This window comes from Aquila chrysaetos, chromosome 5, assembly GCF_900496995.4.
Source record: "Aquila chrysaetos chrysaetos chromosome 5, bAquChr1.4, whole genome shotgun sequence".
In the NCBI taxonomy this organism is placed as follows: domain Eukaryota; kingdom Metazoa; phylum Chordata; class Aves; order Accipitriformes; family Accipitridae; genus Aquila; species Aquila chrysaetos.
Genome location: NC_044008.1, coordinates 54,117,146 through 54,135,287, shown reverse-complemented (window position 1 = coordinate 54,135,287; position 18,142 = coordinate 54,117,146). Strand labels below are relative to the sequence as shown.

General features: G+C 44.2%; 1 protein-coding gene across 1 annotated transcript in view; it reads left to right on the top strand.

The window, feature by feature from the left end:
• Nucleotides 1-9,505, top strand: part of LOC121232400 (A-kinase anchor protein 13-like) — a 131,295-nt gene extending 121,790 nt beyond the window's left edge. The window contains exons 9-11 of the mRNA XM_041123583.1: nt 1,305-4,212; nt 8,660-8,736; nt 8,962-9,505. Of these exons, the coding sequence (XP_040979517.1) occupies nt 1,305-4,212; nt 8,660-8,736; nt 8,962-9,033 (3,057 nt within the window). The 3' untranslated portion in view covers nt 9,034-9,505. The remainder of the gene's footprint in view (nt 1-1,304; nt 4,213-8,659; nt 8,737-8,961) is intronic.
• The last annotated feature ends 8,637 nt before the right edge of the window (nt 9,506-18,142 follow it).

Here is an 18,142-nt window from a genome sequence, read left to right as displayed (position 1 = left end):
CAAAAAATAACAGATTTTAACTAGTACCTTGGAGTTTTGTATTTGTGGATAGTCACAGACACTTAGTGAGAAACCAGTGTGACCTCCAAAAGCTTACAGTGCAAAACCCCAAGCAAACCAAGGGAGCTCTGTGGGGTGTACATTGAAAGATTGAGGTTGCTCATTAATTTAATAAGTCACTTTTTCTAAGATATGAACACTGATATGCTTCAGAGAAGAGAATAAAAAAGGAGATATTGAAATAGACTGTTCTTTTTAGGTAAAAGTTTGATTGTATCAAATTATAAAAGCTTGGGGGATCCTTGACAAAGTGGATGCTCTGGAAGGAAAATGCTGTTTAGACAGGAATTGAATATGTTGCTACTGTTCCATGATAATGCATGTATTAATTTTAGTAGTATGTCATCATTTTCAAATCTTTATTTCCATTTAGGAAATAAATTTCAGATATTTAATTATGCATGCAATTCTCAGGAATACATTAGATGATTAGTTCAGTTCTAGGAGTAGGAGAGACAAGTGGTGGTGCTCGGACATAGTCAGCCAATTCCAACGTCTGAAGTAGTGTTTCCATCAATAGAGAGAAAATTGAGCAACACTGAGAACTGGGGAGTGCCATCGGACAGGGATCTGAAGTTGCTCTTAAGCAGCATTTCCTCAAGCCCTTTGGGACTAGACTGGTATATATTTGCATTATTTGGTAGACTGAATTCTGCTGTTTACTGATCTTGAATTTAAGTGCACTCAAGAAATAGGACTACAGCTGCTTGAAGAGCAATTACAAAGATTACAGTTATTCTCAGTGGTGGCAGATGGTGTGACAAGGGGGTAGAGGGACAAATTTCAGCTTCAGGGTGTTCAGGCTGGCCGTTAGGAAAAACTTCTTCATGGGAGGGTGGTGTGGCATGGGAACAGATTGCCCAGGGAGGTGGTGGGTACTCCATCACTGTAGGTTTTGGGGACTTGGCAAGATAAAGTAATGGTTGACCTGTTGTTGCATTGGTGATACTCCAGCTTCAGGCAGTAGGTTGGACTAGCCGACCTTCAGATGCTCTTTCTAAGCAACGTTTCTGTCATTCTAATAATTTCAGTATTACTGCGTAACAAAACCAACACATAGAATACCTACTGCAGTCTGTTTGTAACTCTGTCCCAGGCGACACCAGGTAGAGGTACAGAGGGAGCCGGAGTCGCATGGAACAGGATTATGTACATGGAGATCTTGTACATGGTGGAGGCAGTGTAAATGTGTGACAGAGCAAAGTAATCTTTTTTTTTTTTTTTTTTTTTTTTTCTTGTTACAGAGTTTAAGACAGCAGACCAAGCCTGTCCTGGAAGATTCTGGAGACAGCTGTTCTAAAGCAGCAGAGCCAGATGGTCACCCGGCCACTACCTCTCAGAGCCTAGAAGAAATGGCAAGAGAAGGAAGGCAGGAATGTCCATCTGATCTTGTTCACCTGGACATCAGGCAGCTCTCAGACCAAACCCACCAGGAGGATAAATGCAACAGCAGGAGTTTGGGAGCTTTTAATGACCTGCCAAATGACTTGCTGAGCCTGGGGGATGCAAAGAGCTCAGAGTGCTTCTGTGAAAGTAAAAATAAAGTGACGTTGAGTAAAAAGGAAGAGGAGGGGCCAACCTCTGCTGAAGGCTCTGGGACTATATCAGATGAGAACGACTGCACCGTGAGCCTGTGTGCAAGTGTAAACGGTGCTGTAAATCTTCCATCCTGTGGAAATACAAATGAGGAAGCTGGAATGACATCTGCTGGAGTTGTTTTGGATCAAGCTGGCTTGTGCAGTAAAGATAGTCCCCATCAGGAAGTGCAAGCTGCTGAGGAGCGTGCAGCTGACAGTACTGTTACTGTGGTTGAAACTACAGGCGAAGCCCCAGCTTCCTTGGAGGGCGTGGATGTGGCTATGGGCCAAACTGAATGCAGGAACTGTACAGGGGCAGCTGAGAGGGCTGCGGGCCAGCAGCAGGGAGAGGATGGGATGGCTGAGGCTGGTGAAAGGAGGACTGCAAACATAGAAGAGCAATTGCCAGCTAAGGAAGAGTCAGCCAGTGCCTCTCAGCCCTTACTCGGTGGTTTTAATGGCACTGAGAGTGCAGATGGGGAGGATGCAAATGTGGGAGTGGTGTCGGCGTGTGACAGTACAAATGCAGATGATGGCACTAGCAATGTCTCCATTGACCTTTGCAAGACCAGCAATAACAAAGAGACTGGAGCAGACTCATGCACTGATCAGGTAAACAGGGGCTTCTTGGAAAGCCAAGGCGATGCCCATGCTGCGGCGAGGCAGGATGTCACTGCAAGTACTGGGGCAGCGTTGCCAGCGGTGAATGGGGTGAAGTTTCCCACATGTGCATCAAAACCTGATCCTGGTTTGGAAATCCGTGGCAGCGGGGAGCAAGAAGGGCATATGGAAGCAGGTTGCACAGTTGGGAAATCCAGCTTGCCCTCCCTGAAAGACAGTATGGAAACTGATGGCCCTGATGCTAAACCTGAAAACAGTGATGTTGGTGGATCTAATCAAAGCGGTGCAGAACCTGCACGTTGCCAGGAGAGCGGTAAGATCACTGAATGTGCAGCTGAAGCAATGGAGGGCCCCGAAGCCCGTGAAGAGGAGCCAGCAGGAGCTGATACCAGCAGCAGCGGAGATGGAGGAAGTGCATATTCTGCAGATGGAGGTCAGGAAGTCGCTAGCTGTCACCGTTCTGCTGATCAAACTGTCGCTGAAGATGAAATGGGCGACAGCTTCAAACCGGACACTGCTCAAGAGAGCAAATATGAGCCTGCATCACTCCCTCTGGAGGATACCAGCGCATGCCTGGCAGAAAAAGAGCCTGCACAAACCGAAGCAGAGATAGCAGAAAGTGCTTCGGAGCAGGAGGGGCTGAGCAGCAAGATGTACTCACTCATTCCCCTACCCAGAGGAGAAGGACCGGCTGTGAGTCAGGAGGGAGATGCTGCAGTGGCACCTCCCGGGCAGGAGGCAGCTCTGCAAGTTAACGACCCTGGGTTAGCTCCGTGTGCCAAGGGCACAGACTGTGCGGAGGACAATTTAACAGGCACACCCTCTGTAACTCATAATGAAGAATCTAAACAAAACCAGGAAGCAGTGACGGTGGCAGCAGGCTCAGCAGAGCTCGCCCAGCAGCGTGGCGGGGAGCATGGCAAGGTAGCTGCCGGAGCCGGCTGGCCTGAGGACCATGCAGGGGATGAGGGCTCTCCGGAGCAGAGCCTCTTGCAGGAGGCTGAAGGAGGCAAAGCTGAGCCTGAGCAGGAGGCTCGTGCAAGTGGCAGGGAGCAGGTCTTGTCGGAGGAACTTCTTGCTGCTGTTGTGAAACCCTCTGCCTGCTGTCAGGAGGGGCCTGTGGCAGGTGGCAGCGATGTGGATGCGGAGATGAAAGGGACAGCCTATGCCAAAGAAGTGTGCAAGACCAGGGCAGTGGGTGCAGGAGAAAGCAGCATCCGTGAACCTGCATCGGCAGGCAAGTCACCAGGTGTGGAGAGCAACCCTTGTCCGGATGTGGCCCTGAACCAAGAACATTATCCCAGTCAAACCCTACAACGAATCTCCCCGCGCAGCAGTACCCCCGAATTAAAGGATGCTTCAGAAATGAGAGCCCCGAGTGATGCCTCTGAGGGTAAGGAAGTGTTAAGGCCGGTGACAATAACCCCTGTCGCAGCCTATCCGGAAGAGCAGGAGGATACGGAAAGCATGCTTCCCCGGGCAGCGCTTCAGCCCATCGCAGAAGAGCCCACGTGTGACAGCGACTCCAGCACCGACACCGTTTGTCCAGCCGGCGAGAGCGATGCTGGTCACACTGCAAAACCAGCTCAGGGGGAGGTCTTGGCTGAGCCTGATGGGAAGCAAAGCCAACCTGTACCTGAATCGCACTTCTTGCCATGTTTGTGCTATTTGCATGCTGTTGAGTCACTGGAAAATGTGGGAGTCAAGAGTTTGGTTTCGTCAGGTGATGGCTACTCTCTGGATAAAGTTCCTAAAATGGTAAAAAGTTTTGATGCAGTGGTTTTTGCAGCGGAGACACCTTGTTCCCCTGAATTACCAGCCACAGAAAAAGTGGGGCTTGAGACCCAGGCTGCAGTGGATGTGGGAGCCAGCCTTAATGGAGAAATGGATTTAAGTTCCTCAAAAAAGAAGAGGAACGTCAGCCCAGTAGTGCAACGAGCTGAGCCTGTTACAGGTAGGAAGAATCAGTTGGTTTCCTACTTTTTAGTTTTTTCTTTGTAGGTGTGCCTCTAGTGTCTCATCAGGAAAGGAAGGGAAATAAGAGCAGGAGGCCTGCCTTGCGGAGGAAGTATAGGTGTTTGGGGTTTTTCTTCGGAGAAAGAAATCTGAAGTTACATATTAAAACTTCCAGTTCAAATGCATGTTTCTTGGCTGGCACTGGCGATAAGGACAGGACATCATCTCCTGTGAATTTGTGCAGAAGAATTTGTAACACCTGAATCCTCCCTGGAGAGGAATGAATGGGAGGGAGCTATTTGGATTACTCGTATCTTCAAGTTATACACTTTCACGTGGGCATGAGGGTTTATTTGCTTAGTGATATTCCTTCGCTTCTCCCCTTTATTTTTGCTAACGTGGAGCCAGAGGGTACAACGGGGCTCTCTTTCTTTGCTCCTCTACTTGAAACAGCTGCTAGTGTCCTTCCGAACTGCGCAAAGCCACTTCCTAATTGGCAGTATTAGGTCATTTAAAAAAGCCAGCGAGCCCTACCCCCACCGCCTTTTCCGGGCTGCAAAGCTTTTTTGTTGGGCAGAGCAGCCGGTGGTGTTTTCCAGTGTGTTTAAGCAGTACTGGAACTCAGATGTTGAGTTTTACTTGCTGCCATCGGCTGGGAAGTGGGACCGGTGTTCCCCACGGATAAGTGGTAATGGGGAAGAGCGGTGGGACTTGCGGGACAGCGTAGACATCTGGTGCCCATGTGACAGGAGCTAATAGAGAACACCACCAGGTAACTGCAAAAAGGGAAATAAAGGGATAAATTCAATGAAAGAGAAATGGGTTTGTTGCTCCAGCCTGGAATTAAATCATAGGTGAATTTATTACTGAAGCATGGAGGTAATCTGATCTTTATATTCCACCTGTTCAGACAGCTGTTAAATGGAAGCAGCTGAACTTTTTCAGTTGCCATTTTTTTCTTTGCTATGAGAAAATGATACAGTGCCTCTTCCTTTCCCAGCACCAAACAAACAAACAAAACATTTAAATGATAAAAAAAGAAAAAAAATCAGCCATGATATAAATCATGAGGTTGTAAAGCTATAAAGCTATTTCACTGCTTCAATGCTGGGAGCTGTTTCTTCAGTCTAAATGCAGAATGGGGTGATGGCAGAGGATTTGTTCTGATATGTGATAGCAGAATAACTGGGGTCAGGGGAGAGGATTAATTTGGGAGGGGGTCAGTGGCGGGTCTAGCAAATCCTTTTTACGTTGAATTCAGGATTTTTAGAAAGTCTATGTGTCGGGAGATAACCAGTAAACATTAGTCAGGGGATCATTAGTAAATAAGTAGAAAGATTTAAAGGTGGATCAGAAAGAACCTATTTTAGTGCTGTGGTGGATTGACAGTTCAATAGGATGGGAGTGGCTGTAATTCAATACCTGGCAGGACTCCTTTCTTGTGGGAGCTTCCCGCTCTGCTGGCTCTGTCCATACAGTGCAGGTCTTTATCTCTGAGGGTTGGATTCTTGGAGGCATGACATTGTGTAGGTGAGGTTTTAAAAGGAGAAGGGACTGTACAGTCCAATAAGATACTGACTGAAGTAGGAAGGTAAGATTAAGGCATCATTTTGTGTTAGGGTATGGAAAGGGAGGGGAGAAAAGGAGGTGACCCTGTTCCTGATTTAAAATACATAAGGATTTAGTGCTAAAAGGTCTTGGAATACAATGGTCTGACCTCTCCATAAGGAAGAATTTTTTCTTTGCAGTGGGATGCTGCACAAAGCAAAATTTGAGCCGGAGTATCTTTTCTTGAAGAACTTTAGGATTGCTCTGAGGCAAGATGTTAGGGAAGCCCAAATAGAGTATTGGCTTAAAGCGGAGACAAGCGACCGCTGTGAATCCAAGCTCACTATTTGAAATATTTCTGAAATTCAGCTCCTATAAAGCAGCATCTAGAACTCTTGATACGGCAGTAATTCAAGAGAACAGATTTATTGTTTATTATTATTGCTGTGTACATTCTTTATGCCCATGTCTAAACTTTGGGTAGCGTGTTTTGTGTACTAGTTCAGTGGCAGCCTTCAATTCTTTGTGTCGATTCTGGGGAGTTTTCCCTGCAGCCTAGGTTTGTACAGAGTATTTTGTAGCCATGCAGGAGTCGTCAGTGCTCAGAATGAATCAGGTCTTTTTTCTATAGAATACAATAAAGCCTTCCCAAAGGAAGTGTAGGTCACGAGGCTGTTTCTCAGAAACGGGTGTGATCAGAGGGCTTTATTGTCATGCTAATTTGTCAGAGACGTAACCGGCTGATAATTGGTGTTGCCATTACTCCAAATCATTGAGCGCTCTAATTTTTTTATTGTGAAATTGCTCCCAAATATATACCTGTTTATCTAATTGCCTCCACTTAGTTTCAGCCTACCCCCAAAACAGAGACTTCAAAGGGCTAATTGCCTTATCCAGACAAATATCTAGTGACTGATCACAACACTGAAGGAAGGCAATGAAGCTAGAAGATCCTACTTTTCATAAGGCAGCTCCTCATGCTGTTAGCTTTAGACTCAGAAGTGCGTTACAGCTGAGTAATGGGTTCTGCAAGGACATTATTTGCAAGTCAGGCAGATAGAGTCTACTCATTGGAAAGCGGGCAGTTAGGATATGAAATCGTACTACAGTAGCCAGGCTGGGTGAAAAGAGAAGAAATGGCATGTGTGTATGCTGACAAAACACCTCCAAGTAGATGCAGCTTCTTGGCAGAAAGCAACCCCAGCAAGGTTAGGTGGTATGGTTGGGGTTTGGCATCTTAAATTAACAAATACTGTAACCCATGCTCCCTAGCTCTTCTCCTGGGAGAAGTATCCCTCGTGTATCTTGTAGATCTCAGCATTTAAAGAAAACATTCATTGCCAGGTAGAAGAATATCACCTTATTTTGAATTTTACCAGTCTTCACCTCATTCTCATCAATGGCGTTTTCCCTTTGGAAAAGCACTCACTACAATTCCCTTCCCTTGTTAAAGTAGCAGGACTGTGATAGCATTATAGTGCTTTTCATTTGAGATATGTTTTTTAATAGAAGTTTAGGAAGAAGTGGCAGAGTGCAAAAAAATGTCCCCTTGAATTTCATCCTGAGGGCACATGTCTTCGTCCTCCAGTTCTTACCCAGCATGGAGTATCACTACCCCGCTTGCTTCCCCTGTCCTCAGTGCACCAGAGGTTTCTTCCTTCCATGTTCTGTCTTTGGACCAAGATCTCAACCATCGGACCACGAGCACATCTCATTGCAACCGTGATCTCTGCTTTGCCAACAAATGGGACTCGCAGAAATTTGAAATTACCTCTGATTTCTGATAGTCTGCCCACAAACTCATCTAATCGAGACAAGATCTTGTCAATTTGATTTAATGATGTTGGATTAGTTTATCAATAGAACATTGCAAAACCAGATAGTCCCAAAATGAAGGGTTGACTTTAATGCCAATGGAAAACTTGTGAAGATGGAAGGCTCCTCTTGCTAAATCCCTGAATGGGTAAACTCACTGCAAACATATGTTGCCTTTAAGAAGGTGTTGTCATCCATCCAGTGTTTGGTTTTAGTAGAAATGAGAGAGGGAACAGGTTTAGAGGGGGGTTTAGCCCTAACACAGCCACTCTCCGTCTAGGTGGCTTTGGTCAAATCACTTCTCTAAAAGTATCCTGTGTGTCATGAGAGTCATTATCTTAGGGTTGAGAGAGTATTAGGACGTTAACTTTATGCCAGGAAAAGGTATGCAGAAGGGAACCCCAGGGGAATGGTGACTAATGAAAGCTTTGCTGCGCAGAGAAAGCAGCTGGGAGGTGATGTTTGTACCACTGTGGTGGTGACACCATCATGGGAGCGTGAGGAGGGGGAAAATCAGCTGGGACTTTGTAAACTCCAACAGAAAAGTGTTTGCGCTCCTAGTCCAGGGACCTAATCATCATCATTAAGGCAGTGCAGGTGGGCTGCATTTTTGAAGCTTGTAATTTTTTTTTTTTTCAACACTTAAAATACCTGTTGAGAGAAGGCAAGGCTGGTTTCTTGTGTTATCTTTGGGTTATGGTAAGAAGAAAAATAGCAAAAATTTTGGTTCTTTAACTAGATAAACGGGAGCCGAGAAAATACATGGGCAAATACATGCAGATGTGCTCAGCCTCACCTAGAGCTTTTCAGTTTTACCCCGTGCTTGCTGCTGTTTCATAGTTTCCTTCAGTCCCAGACACGACAGTTGTTAAAACTAATAACAAACAAGCAGCAAAGTCAGGAATGAAACCAGATGTTGGAAGTCAAACGGACTTGTTGAAGGGTTTTGGGGTTGGGTTTTCCTTTCTTTTTTGGGGTTGGTTTTCTTTTTTTTGAGACTTGATTGAATAAACAGAAAAATATCAGCAGTTCTGAAATAAGTTTGTTTTTAAATTGCCTGTGTGAACCCTCTGTTTTCACAGGGAAGTTGGAAATGAAAACTGAAGATGAGGTGGATTTTCTGAAAGATCGTGTCGAGAGCGCAGCCCGCGAGGAAGTGGTGAGTGCCACTTATGCATTGTCACCTTGTCTTTTTCTGTGCTTTTTAAAGAAATGCCACCGTTGCTGTGGCCAGCCACCTAACCTGCTGGTTTTCTTTCTGTAGCCTTTGTAAAGCTGAATGGCGTCCATCACCATGACGTTTTTAGCCTTTTAAAAATAGCGTGGGCTTTTAGACCTTGTGTTTTTTTAACCACTGGATTAAGCCACATTTATGTTTTCTCAGTTGGTGACACAGAGACTGATCCCAAAGGTTCCTCGTAAGGCAGGGCTGTACCAAGATTTGTGTATAATTTGATAAAAGTGATGCCCTGGAACATGCTTGGGGTTGGCAATGCTGCATGGGGGCTGGCAGTGCCTCCGAGGTCTTCGCACATGCGTGGTCCTGGCAATTCTTTCTATCCTCTCTCATGCTTTGCCCCTCCAGGGAGTTTTTGGCAGAGGGGACTGTGGCTGTGGTCGGTGTTGGTGCATGCACAGACTCCGAGGTCTAAAGGCATTGCTGGCTGGGAGCATTAGTGCCTTTGCTGGAAGAAAAATTAAATGATGAGAAGACATACAGGGATCAAATGTGGGGGGAAACCCCGTATTGCTCATGTCAGTGAAACAATATAAAAAAGTATGCCAGGGATCAGAAATCAGTTGGTATTGTTTTCTATTAGTTGTGCTTTGCCATATTTAAGGACTGTCTATGATTAAAAAAAACGTGAATTTTGGGCTTGACAGGAATGTAATTTTGGTTTAAAGCACCCCTGGGTTTTTGGTTTAAAGCAGCTGGATTTTTTGGTCTTACCTTTCCTAGCTGGATTTGCATTTGCTCCTATATTTCATATATAGTTTCTTGTTCCTGAAAAAGAAAGTGTTTCGTAAATGCTAAATTGCTCGCAGCCTGTGTTGGTGCACGTTGCCATTGAGCAGCTGTGTTTGTGTGTTAGTGTACCATTATGAAGCTGTTAAAAGAGAAAATATTGTGGGGATGAGTTAACATTTGCAGGGTGGAGCACCAAAAAGCTTTGCTCATCCCGCAGTAAAGCTCTTTAGGTGGCAGAACAGTCTTGCCAAAGCTTGTAATAAACTCAGGTTTATTATGTTTTTAACAAGTTAAGGCTTAATTTCTGTAGCTGTTTGCTCGGTGAGTTAGCCAAGGACTAAAGCAAATAACTTTCCAAGCTAAAATTTGTGCTGTCTGATAAGTGAGTCTTTCATTACTGGAATGTGTGAGTGTAAAGATGCTGATGATTTTCATTTTACCAACCCTTTATTAAAGATAATTTTCCTGACTAATACTTAGGTATCTGGTAATGAAGTAATATATCTTTAGAAAACGCAGATTAGGGCACTGCCTTTTCCTTTCAAACAGGGGATAAAGAAAAGAAACATATTGAATTTGGCTTCCATTTTGCATGTTTTACAGGCATTTTGATTTTTTGACTGTGTGCTCTCTTCTCTTCTTCCTCTCTCTCCCACCTCGTCAAACACCTCTTTAGAAATCTGGCTTTTCTGGTGCAGGAATGGGAGTGCCAGTGGAATGGAAAGTTTGCTGCAGGACTGACAGAGTTTCCTGTTGCTAAGTTCAACAGAAACAAAATAACAACTGCACTATATTAAGGTCATTTAAAAAAAAACCCACATCGGTGGAAGACTTATAAATAGAGCTTAATTCACACGTGTAGGTTGGGTAGGGAGCTGGCCAGTGAAAGCCATCGCAAAGTGTGCATCTCCTGCCACGTCCTGTCTCTGCTTTATTTAGTGCTGACTTTTTTTGTAGCCAGAAGTCTTTCAGCTGCTCATTGCCTTCTCATTACAGAGCCATTTTGTGGTTAGTAAAAGCGGTTTTCTTAACTTGTTGCAAACAGAAATGTTGCTTGCACCTGGTCAGGAGATACAGGTATTTAGCAGTCTCACCGGTACTGTCAGCAACTTCGAACTTTGGGAACTGCATTAACTCCTGTTTTATGGGTGAGAGTTTTGCACAATGTTATTTATAAATATGCAATGTGGGAAGCTGTTTATATGCACAGACTGTTAAAAAAAATATATGTTTTGGAGCCTAAAAAGTGCAACTTCTTGTATAGTGCAATCAAGCTGAATGACAGTAAGCTTGACCACACTGGAAAGAAAAGGGGGAAAATTCCTTCTTGTGAGTTGGTTTCTGAAGGCTGAGAATTAGCTGATTCCAGTATTACATATATAAGATTGCACATGCTTTCCCCTGTAGTTGTTTCAGAAGACTTTGCCTGAGAGAGGCTCTTGTGCATGTCATGGAAAAGCTGCAGCTGAAAAATGTTTAGGAAAATAATGGTTTGTAGGGTTATAAGCACTGAAAAGAAAATAATGGAAAAATGGTTTTTCCAATTAAAATGGGTTTTTAAAGTGTCTGTTTCTTAAATCTCCAGAATGTTTTCTCAGAGGTTGTATTTGTTCAGCTATAGAAATTCTGTAACCAGAATTTCCCAAGCTCCTTTCATGTTGGACAGTGGGTGCTCATCCTGCTGGAGACTCCCCTGGTCCTTATCTTCCTGCTTTGTTTGGGGATCTTGAGTAGAGCTGGGGCAATAACTTGGTGTGATCTATTAAAATTAGACTTTAGCAATTTTAAATTGAATAACTTTAGATTCTTAACTCTGAGAAATCTGGTCTGGCTTATGCATACTGTGATATTACAATAATTTAGAAATGGTGCCTGGTGGCTTCAGTGTTATGAAAGTAAAGTGGCAGTTTGAAATGAACTGTACCCTGATATACTTCTCTTCTTGTGTTGATCCCAGAAATTGGTTATGATTCATTATTTGTTGAATCTTAGTCTTCATGTGGCAGGATGGATAAGGTTGCACTGCAGGGTTTATCCGACAGCTTCAGTTGTCTAAGCCTGTGACTGACAAATTGTAGCTGGCTGATCCCAGAAACAGAGTTCACTGGGAAATAGCCTTCTCATTGTATTTATTAATTGCATTAGTTCCTGTTGAATTTAATGCATCCTACCTTTACCACATGTATTAGTTTTTAATTAATGTCTGTATTTTCAGAAGTTGCAGTCTACCAGATAAACGTGGCATTTCTAAATATCTTCACAGAGAATGAAGCTTGAAAAAGATTTGAGTTTTCATCTCTCCACTGATCCAAGTAGTGCAGTAATGTGTGATATATCAGAAAGGTCACTTTCTGGGGAAAACTTGCAATAGTTTCAGTCATGATTTGGAAGATGGAAGTATGTTTATAACACTCTTGGATGACATCAGGCTGGGAGGGATTTCAGGCACTTGGGTGAACAGGGTCAGGGTTCAGAGTGGCCTTAAGAAATTGGAGAGTGGATCCAGATAAGAGATAAAAGCAGCCACAGAGTACTTTATTTGCAAAGAAGAAATCAAAATGCACATTTACTAAGTCAGGTTTAAGCTGGAGAGGGGTGGGTAGAAAAAGCCTGAAGATTTTTAGTGGACTGCAAATGAATCATCAGCGAGAGACTATTGCAAAAGAGACAAATCTTGTTTTGAGTTATACTGAAGGAGTGTCCTCCGTAAGGTGCGGGAAGTGACTTACTCGTGCGTGGCACTGCAGAGGCATCATAAGTGTCATTGAATCCAGTTTTGGGTGCCCTGCTCCGAGAACGACACAGGCATACTGGAAAGTATCCAGAAGGAAACGACGAGAAGAGATTAAGAAATGGGAGAAGAGGTTGAAAGAATTAAATTTATTCAGTGCAACAAAAAGAAAACTATTGTGCAATCTAGCAGTCTGCCAACATGTAATAATGGTTATTAAAGTCCCAGATTTCCATGGCAGCTTAATTTACTGATTTGCTAATTTGCCAGGATGATTTAGGCTGGATGTTGAGACAACATCCTGTTATCATCATGAAACTGTCGCAAGACCACCTAGGCAGGCTAGGAAACCTCCTTCCCTGGGAGTGGTTACAGATAAGATAGATGATGCTCTGTCAGGACAGAGCCCCAGGTCTGTTGTTGCCTGTTGCTTTTGGTTTGTAGGCCCCCCCAGTTTGTGCCTCACTGAACAGGGAGAAGAGGAGGGAGCAGCTTGGCCGGAGCCGGCAGGGTGTGCAAAGGAAGGAGACAGGGATGGCAGGACTGTAGGAGATGGAGGTGGGAAGAGGGGATGGGCCGGACTGGGTGGAAAAGGGCTTAGGCAGAGAGGAGAGACCCACATGGCATTGAGGTGGGTGTTGAGATGGACAGTAGGTATAAAGGATCCAGAGGTTTTTCCTCCCCCCCAACTGTAGTCTTCCATGTTGCTCTTCCCTGGAGTCAGCAGATAAATGGAGAAAATTATGGCCCAGATGTACAGTGTCACCCCCCTGTAGTGGCTGGTCCTTAGGAGGAGAGCCTGGTGCCAGTGCTGGTTGGTGGTCAAGTCAAATAGTAGAGAGATGCTTCATGGCTCAAAACTGCTGAACCTTGTCGGTGACCCAAGGCAAGGGGTCATTATAGTTTTCCAGGCTCCAATTTATTTTCTTAGGAAATAACTTCTTTAATGAACCACTCACTCTGAGGACCTGCCAAAATTCAGGTTGTCTGTGCGCACTGAAGTCCATTTCCTCCATCTGCATGTGTGTACATATGTATGTACTATGGGATGGTGATTGCAAATCTGTGTTTTTCAAAGGGCCTGCAGAAGAGCATGGGAAGCTTCCCAACAGCATGGGCACTTTCAGAGCGAGTGGTTGAAGTGTTAGAAACAAATCAGTGGGGTCTGACGGTGGAAAGTGCAGCCTTAACAGCAGGCTGTGTCCTTGCCCTGCCTCCTTAAAATCACTTGTGTAACTCTCTTTTTGTAAACGTTGTCCTGTAACTAGTGTAAACATGGAAAAACCCAGCCAAAAAGGAGCCTGCCCTAAGCCTCACGTTAGTGCCAAAGGGTGGCACGCACATACCCATCGGGTCAAGGCTTTGGGCTAGTCTGTGAGGCCCTTTCTCACACCCACCAGCATCCTGTGTCTGCCCCGGATGCTCAGAGCAGAGGCTAGAGAGATCTAGGAGGAAATTGTGTCAGACAGTCAACCTCTGAGTAAATTCATTGCTTTGCGGAATAGATTGCCCGGGGTTTCGCCGTCTGTTCTGTGCATTGCTGTGTAAGCTGTTGAGTCCGCGGTACATGCTGCAGGGAGTTAGAATAAAAGCAGGCAGAAAGAAAAGAAAAAGAAATTCAAACAAGGGTGGGATTCTTGTTTGGCCATTACTATTACTCATGCTTTGAAATCTGTAGCAGGAAGGCGTTTATACAACTATTGTGGCAGGTTTTTTTTGTCCTATGCTTAATTTCTCTGGGTGCTGCAGTTCCGATGCCTTTTTCTCCTGAACGCTGCTAATCCTCAGCTCGAGACAGTCGTTTCCAAGCTCAGTCACAGGATTCACGGATATTAGCGAGAAAGCAGGAACGCGGACACTGAGCCAAATCCCCGACTCAGCGCAAAGATGCTGCTCCCAGGTTTGGCTCAGTGCGAGCCTGCAGCAGGACGGGGCGGATGAAGGTGTCTGCGCAGCCCCCACGGCTCGCTGTGGCCACAGGGCTTGTGCTAGCCCTTGCTGATCTCTAGAGATGGTGAGTTACTTCTCCTCCCCTATGCCTTCCCCTTCAGCCACTATAGGCAATGTTTTTAGAGGCAAAGATTGCTGTATGTAGCCCTGATAGTCTGTTTTTTCATCATTTCCTAATTTCCTTTAATAAAACATTTTGGTCCGCCACCCTCCCAGTACCAGCTGCAAAGGAAGTTTATCCCTCAGCTTTTTCACAGTCATTGTTAAAATCATCATGAGCTACCTGCAATTTTATTTACCATCTGCAAATACTGTTGCCTTGAAGGCAGAGCTGTGTATATATTCTTGCCATAGTCTTGAGATGGATGCAGACTAAAGACAACTGTTTAATAATTACAAATCTTCTGCGATGCTTGCTTTTGGCTTGCTTCGGACAAAAGGATTCAGTCATACAAATTATTTAACATCATTGTATTAAAGTAGCTTTCTGAGGCCCTTTTTAGGATCAGGACTCCATGATTTCACAAGTTTGTACAACACAGAGCTAAAGGATTTCTAGTATAAAAAAATCCCAGTTTTGGAGTTCCCTTCCAGTGAAAGGTTAGTGGTTAGATACATTCATTTTTTTAATACAGTCATGAAAGTATGGATCCATAAAATAATGGATGTATAAGACTGTTACTGTAGCAAAGGAATGCTGGCATTGAATATTGTACCTTGAGAAGGAAAATACTGTGCTGGTTTTGAATGGTTCACTCTCCTGTATCATATGGCTTCTTTTATTTGTGTTTGAAATCTCTTAAAGTTTTGTGGTGTAACTGTTGCATGGTAGACATGGTTACTGCACACTGAATTCCTGATCTAAATATAGAGGAAATTAAGATGATAACGTGGGAGACCATATGTGGACTTTTCGATGGAGACTGCATTATTATGTTAAATGGGTACTTTGGTGTATCACATCACTGGGTTTTTATCCTTCTGCAAGGAACCTATCTATTCTGATATTTTGGAAGACAAAGTTGGCACCCTACAACATAAAGAAGCCAGCATTTATGTTTTTCTGTAGGCTTATGATTTTTGCAGTTCATTGGTAGTTACACCACCTTAGAGGAAAACATCATTAATACAAGAAATAGGTTTTTAATTATATTAACAGACATTTGTTCTGATGGTTTGTGAGGAGTCATGGACTGGTGCTTCAGTTCTCTTGCCATCCTACACTAATTGCTATCGTACGTGGCAGGTTTTTTTAAGTGTAGTTTTTCAGGATTTGGGAAAGCTTTTTGGGACAGTTTGTGCCAAATCCAGAAAGTCTCCTGAAAGGTGAACCACAGTGAGAAGTGACACGTGGAGGGAGAAAGCCCCTGGCTACCACTGGGTCATGGCTTCCGCAGTGACAGCCACTGGCAGGCACTGTGGTTCCTCCTTTGCTGCGTCAGCACAGGTGTTTGGGAGGTCTTGCTGTGAATGGACCAGGTTCAAAAGTGAGATGAGACCTGGGCAAAGCTTTTGTTCTGGGTTCAAAGCAGTGTCTGCCATTTGGGGAGCTTTGGACTATAACCGTATGCATGGGGAACAGCTTTCTTGCCACTTTTTACTCTGATGGAGGAGCCATAAATGAGATGCAGCATTTAGAAGGTGAGGTTAAACAAGTTGAGACTGTAGGAAGAACAGTGAAAACTTTGAAGGGTGAAAATAGTTAATTCTTTGAGTAAGTTACTGTAGGAAGGGGTGAGCTCTCCGTTGCTTCCAGTGTTTCCATCAGGACTGGATGTCCTATGAGTGATACGCTGCAGCTCTACATAAGCTGCCAGACCGGTGTTAGAACTGCTGCAGGGTTACATTGCCTGGCCTGTGTTATACTGGAGATTTGTGTGGACTTGGTGTTTGCATGATACCTCCAGTCTTCCAGATCCGCATTAGAAGGTGAAACCTAGCAGTGCAATCTGAGACCCCTCAGATAGGGACAACTCTCTGAGAGATGAGCGGGACTCTTGGCCGCTGATGAAGAACAACAGGCTCTAGCAGTATCCAGGCATGGCATTTCTGACTTAATCTTCCAGCAAAGGATGAAAAGAATGGTTTGAGTAAGAAGAAAAAAGTAAAGGAGAGGAGATACTTGTACGTAGAGGTAGAATGCAGGTTAGAAAGAATACTTAAGTATTTCCTTTCATGCAGTGTGAATTGTTATGAAAACGTATTTGTTGTTTTACCCAGTACTGTTAAAACTCTTTCCATGGAAATGGGGAATCAAAATGATCAAAATGCATTTAGCCTCGTGGTAGTTGCACAGATTCCCCTTTCTCAGTCTCGTCTCCCCCCTTTTTAGGTAGTCTGTTTTCCCTTATTACACCATTTTCATGAAAAGGTGGAAATCTCAGATTTTTTTCCTCCAGCATCTCTGCTGATACTGCTCAGTCATGTACATATCCTGGTGTGGCCCAAAGTGACTCAACTGTGTTGCAGAATGCTTCTGGGATCAAACTGCTGTTAAAACATCAGATGAGATAAAAGCCTGGATGATAACTAAGTGTTTGGCTTTCCATGCAGCATCCTTGCTCACACTGAGCAGATCGACTGCTCTCTGGCTCTGTCAGGGACATCTTTCCTTGCTGCCTGGTCTGCACTGTGCAGAGCAGTAGTATGGGGCAGTTCGGTGGTGATGGAGAGGGCTTTAAGCTTGGGACTGTGAAACAAGAATAGATGGTTTGTGTTGCACTGGATAATTAAAATATCTTTGTCTATACAGAAGGACTGAGTGATTTGGTATCCAGGCATATGATATCTAAAATAAAAGCACTTGACTGGTATGGAAGGGAGTGGGTTTGGCTGAGCAGAGGCAGCTGCAACTCAGAATTAAAAGCCCCAGGGATAGAGCAGTGCATTGGTGTTGTGTTTGGCCGTGGTCAGCCATAGCCGTCCTTACTGTCACAATAGCAAATTCATCAAAACTTTCAAGGAGAGGAAACTTCTGAATTTTGGTAGAAGACTTGAATTAGTCATTGGTCACACCAAAGAAGAGGTGATGTCTCCAAATGCAGATCCTGTAAAAAGCATGGACAGTAGTGACTTTTTTGTTGGGACCCCAGAGCAGGTACGCATAAGGGATAAGAAGAGTTTGTTCTCACTGCCGCTTACCTCCTTCCATTGCCAGTTTGTTGGTTTTACTCCTGTGGTCTGTGTTGTTGGACTTCTGCTTTGGAATAACCCCAGCATGGAGGCTGTAACAAGAATGTGACAGAGTTTTGCAATGGTTTAATAAAATATACTTGATCAGCTGTATAGGAATTAGCAGATGGGAGCAAATTCTAAACTAGGCTTTCTTTTGCACTTGGTCTCTCGCAGCTAACAAGATTCTTCTCCTTCCACCTTCTCTTTCTGCTTCAGTGATGCATTAAATTTATGCCTAAATAAGCATGTATTTGATGTAGCTAACTTTCTGATTTTCTCTTGAGCAGTGGTGAAGTTAGCTGGTCCCTCCCTTCTTGCTTACTGTGTTTATCATCTTTGTGCCAGCAATGTACTCAGTGAAAATGAAGGCGGTAGCTGTGCCCAGGAGACTAATCCAAAAGATAGAGCCAATATTTCTGGGTTATCTCATTTGCTTTCTCTTCTGTTTGTGTATGTTGAATCAGAGGAATTGTTGCTAGCCTGTGTTTAACCTGAGTTGCACTGCGCTCCTTTCAGATCTGCAGAAGGATGGATGGTTGGCTTATGATTTTCTCAGCCTCGTTACGTATTACTTCCCCCTAAAGACTTTGCCTTGATATATATAACCTGATACCATTACAGCCATGATAATAGTAGTTTCACCTTATTTATGCACTTAGTTATTTGGGGGCATATTCTTACCTGTGGGAAGTACAGCGCCTTTATCAAATACCGCATGCCTCCCTGTCCTGAAGCATTTCC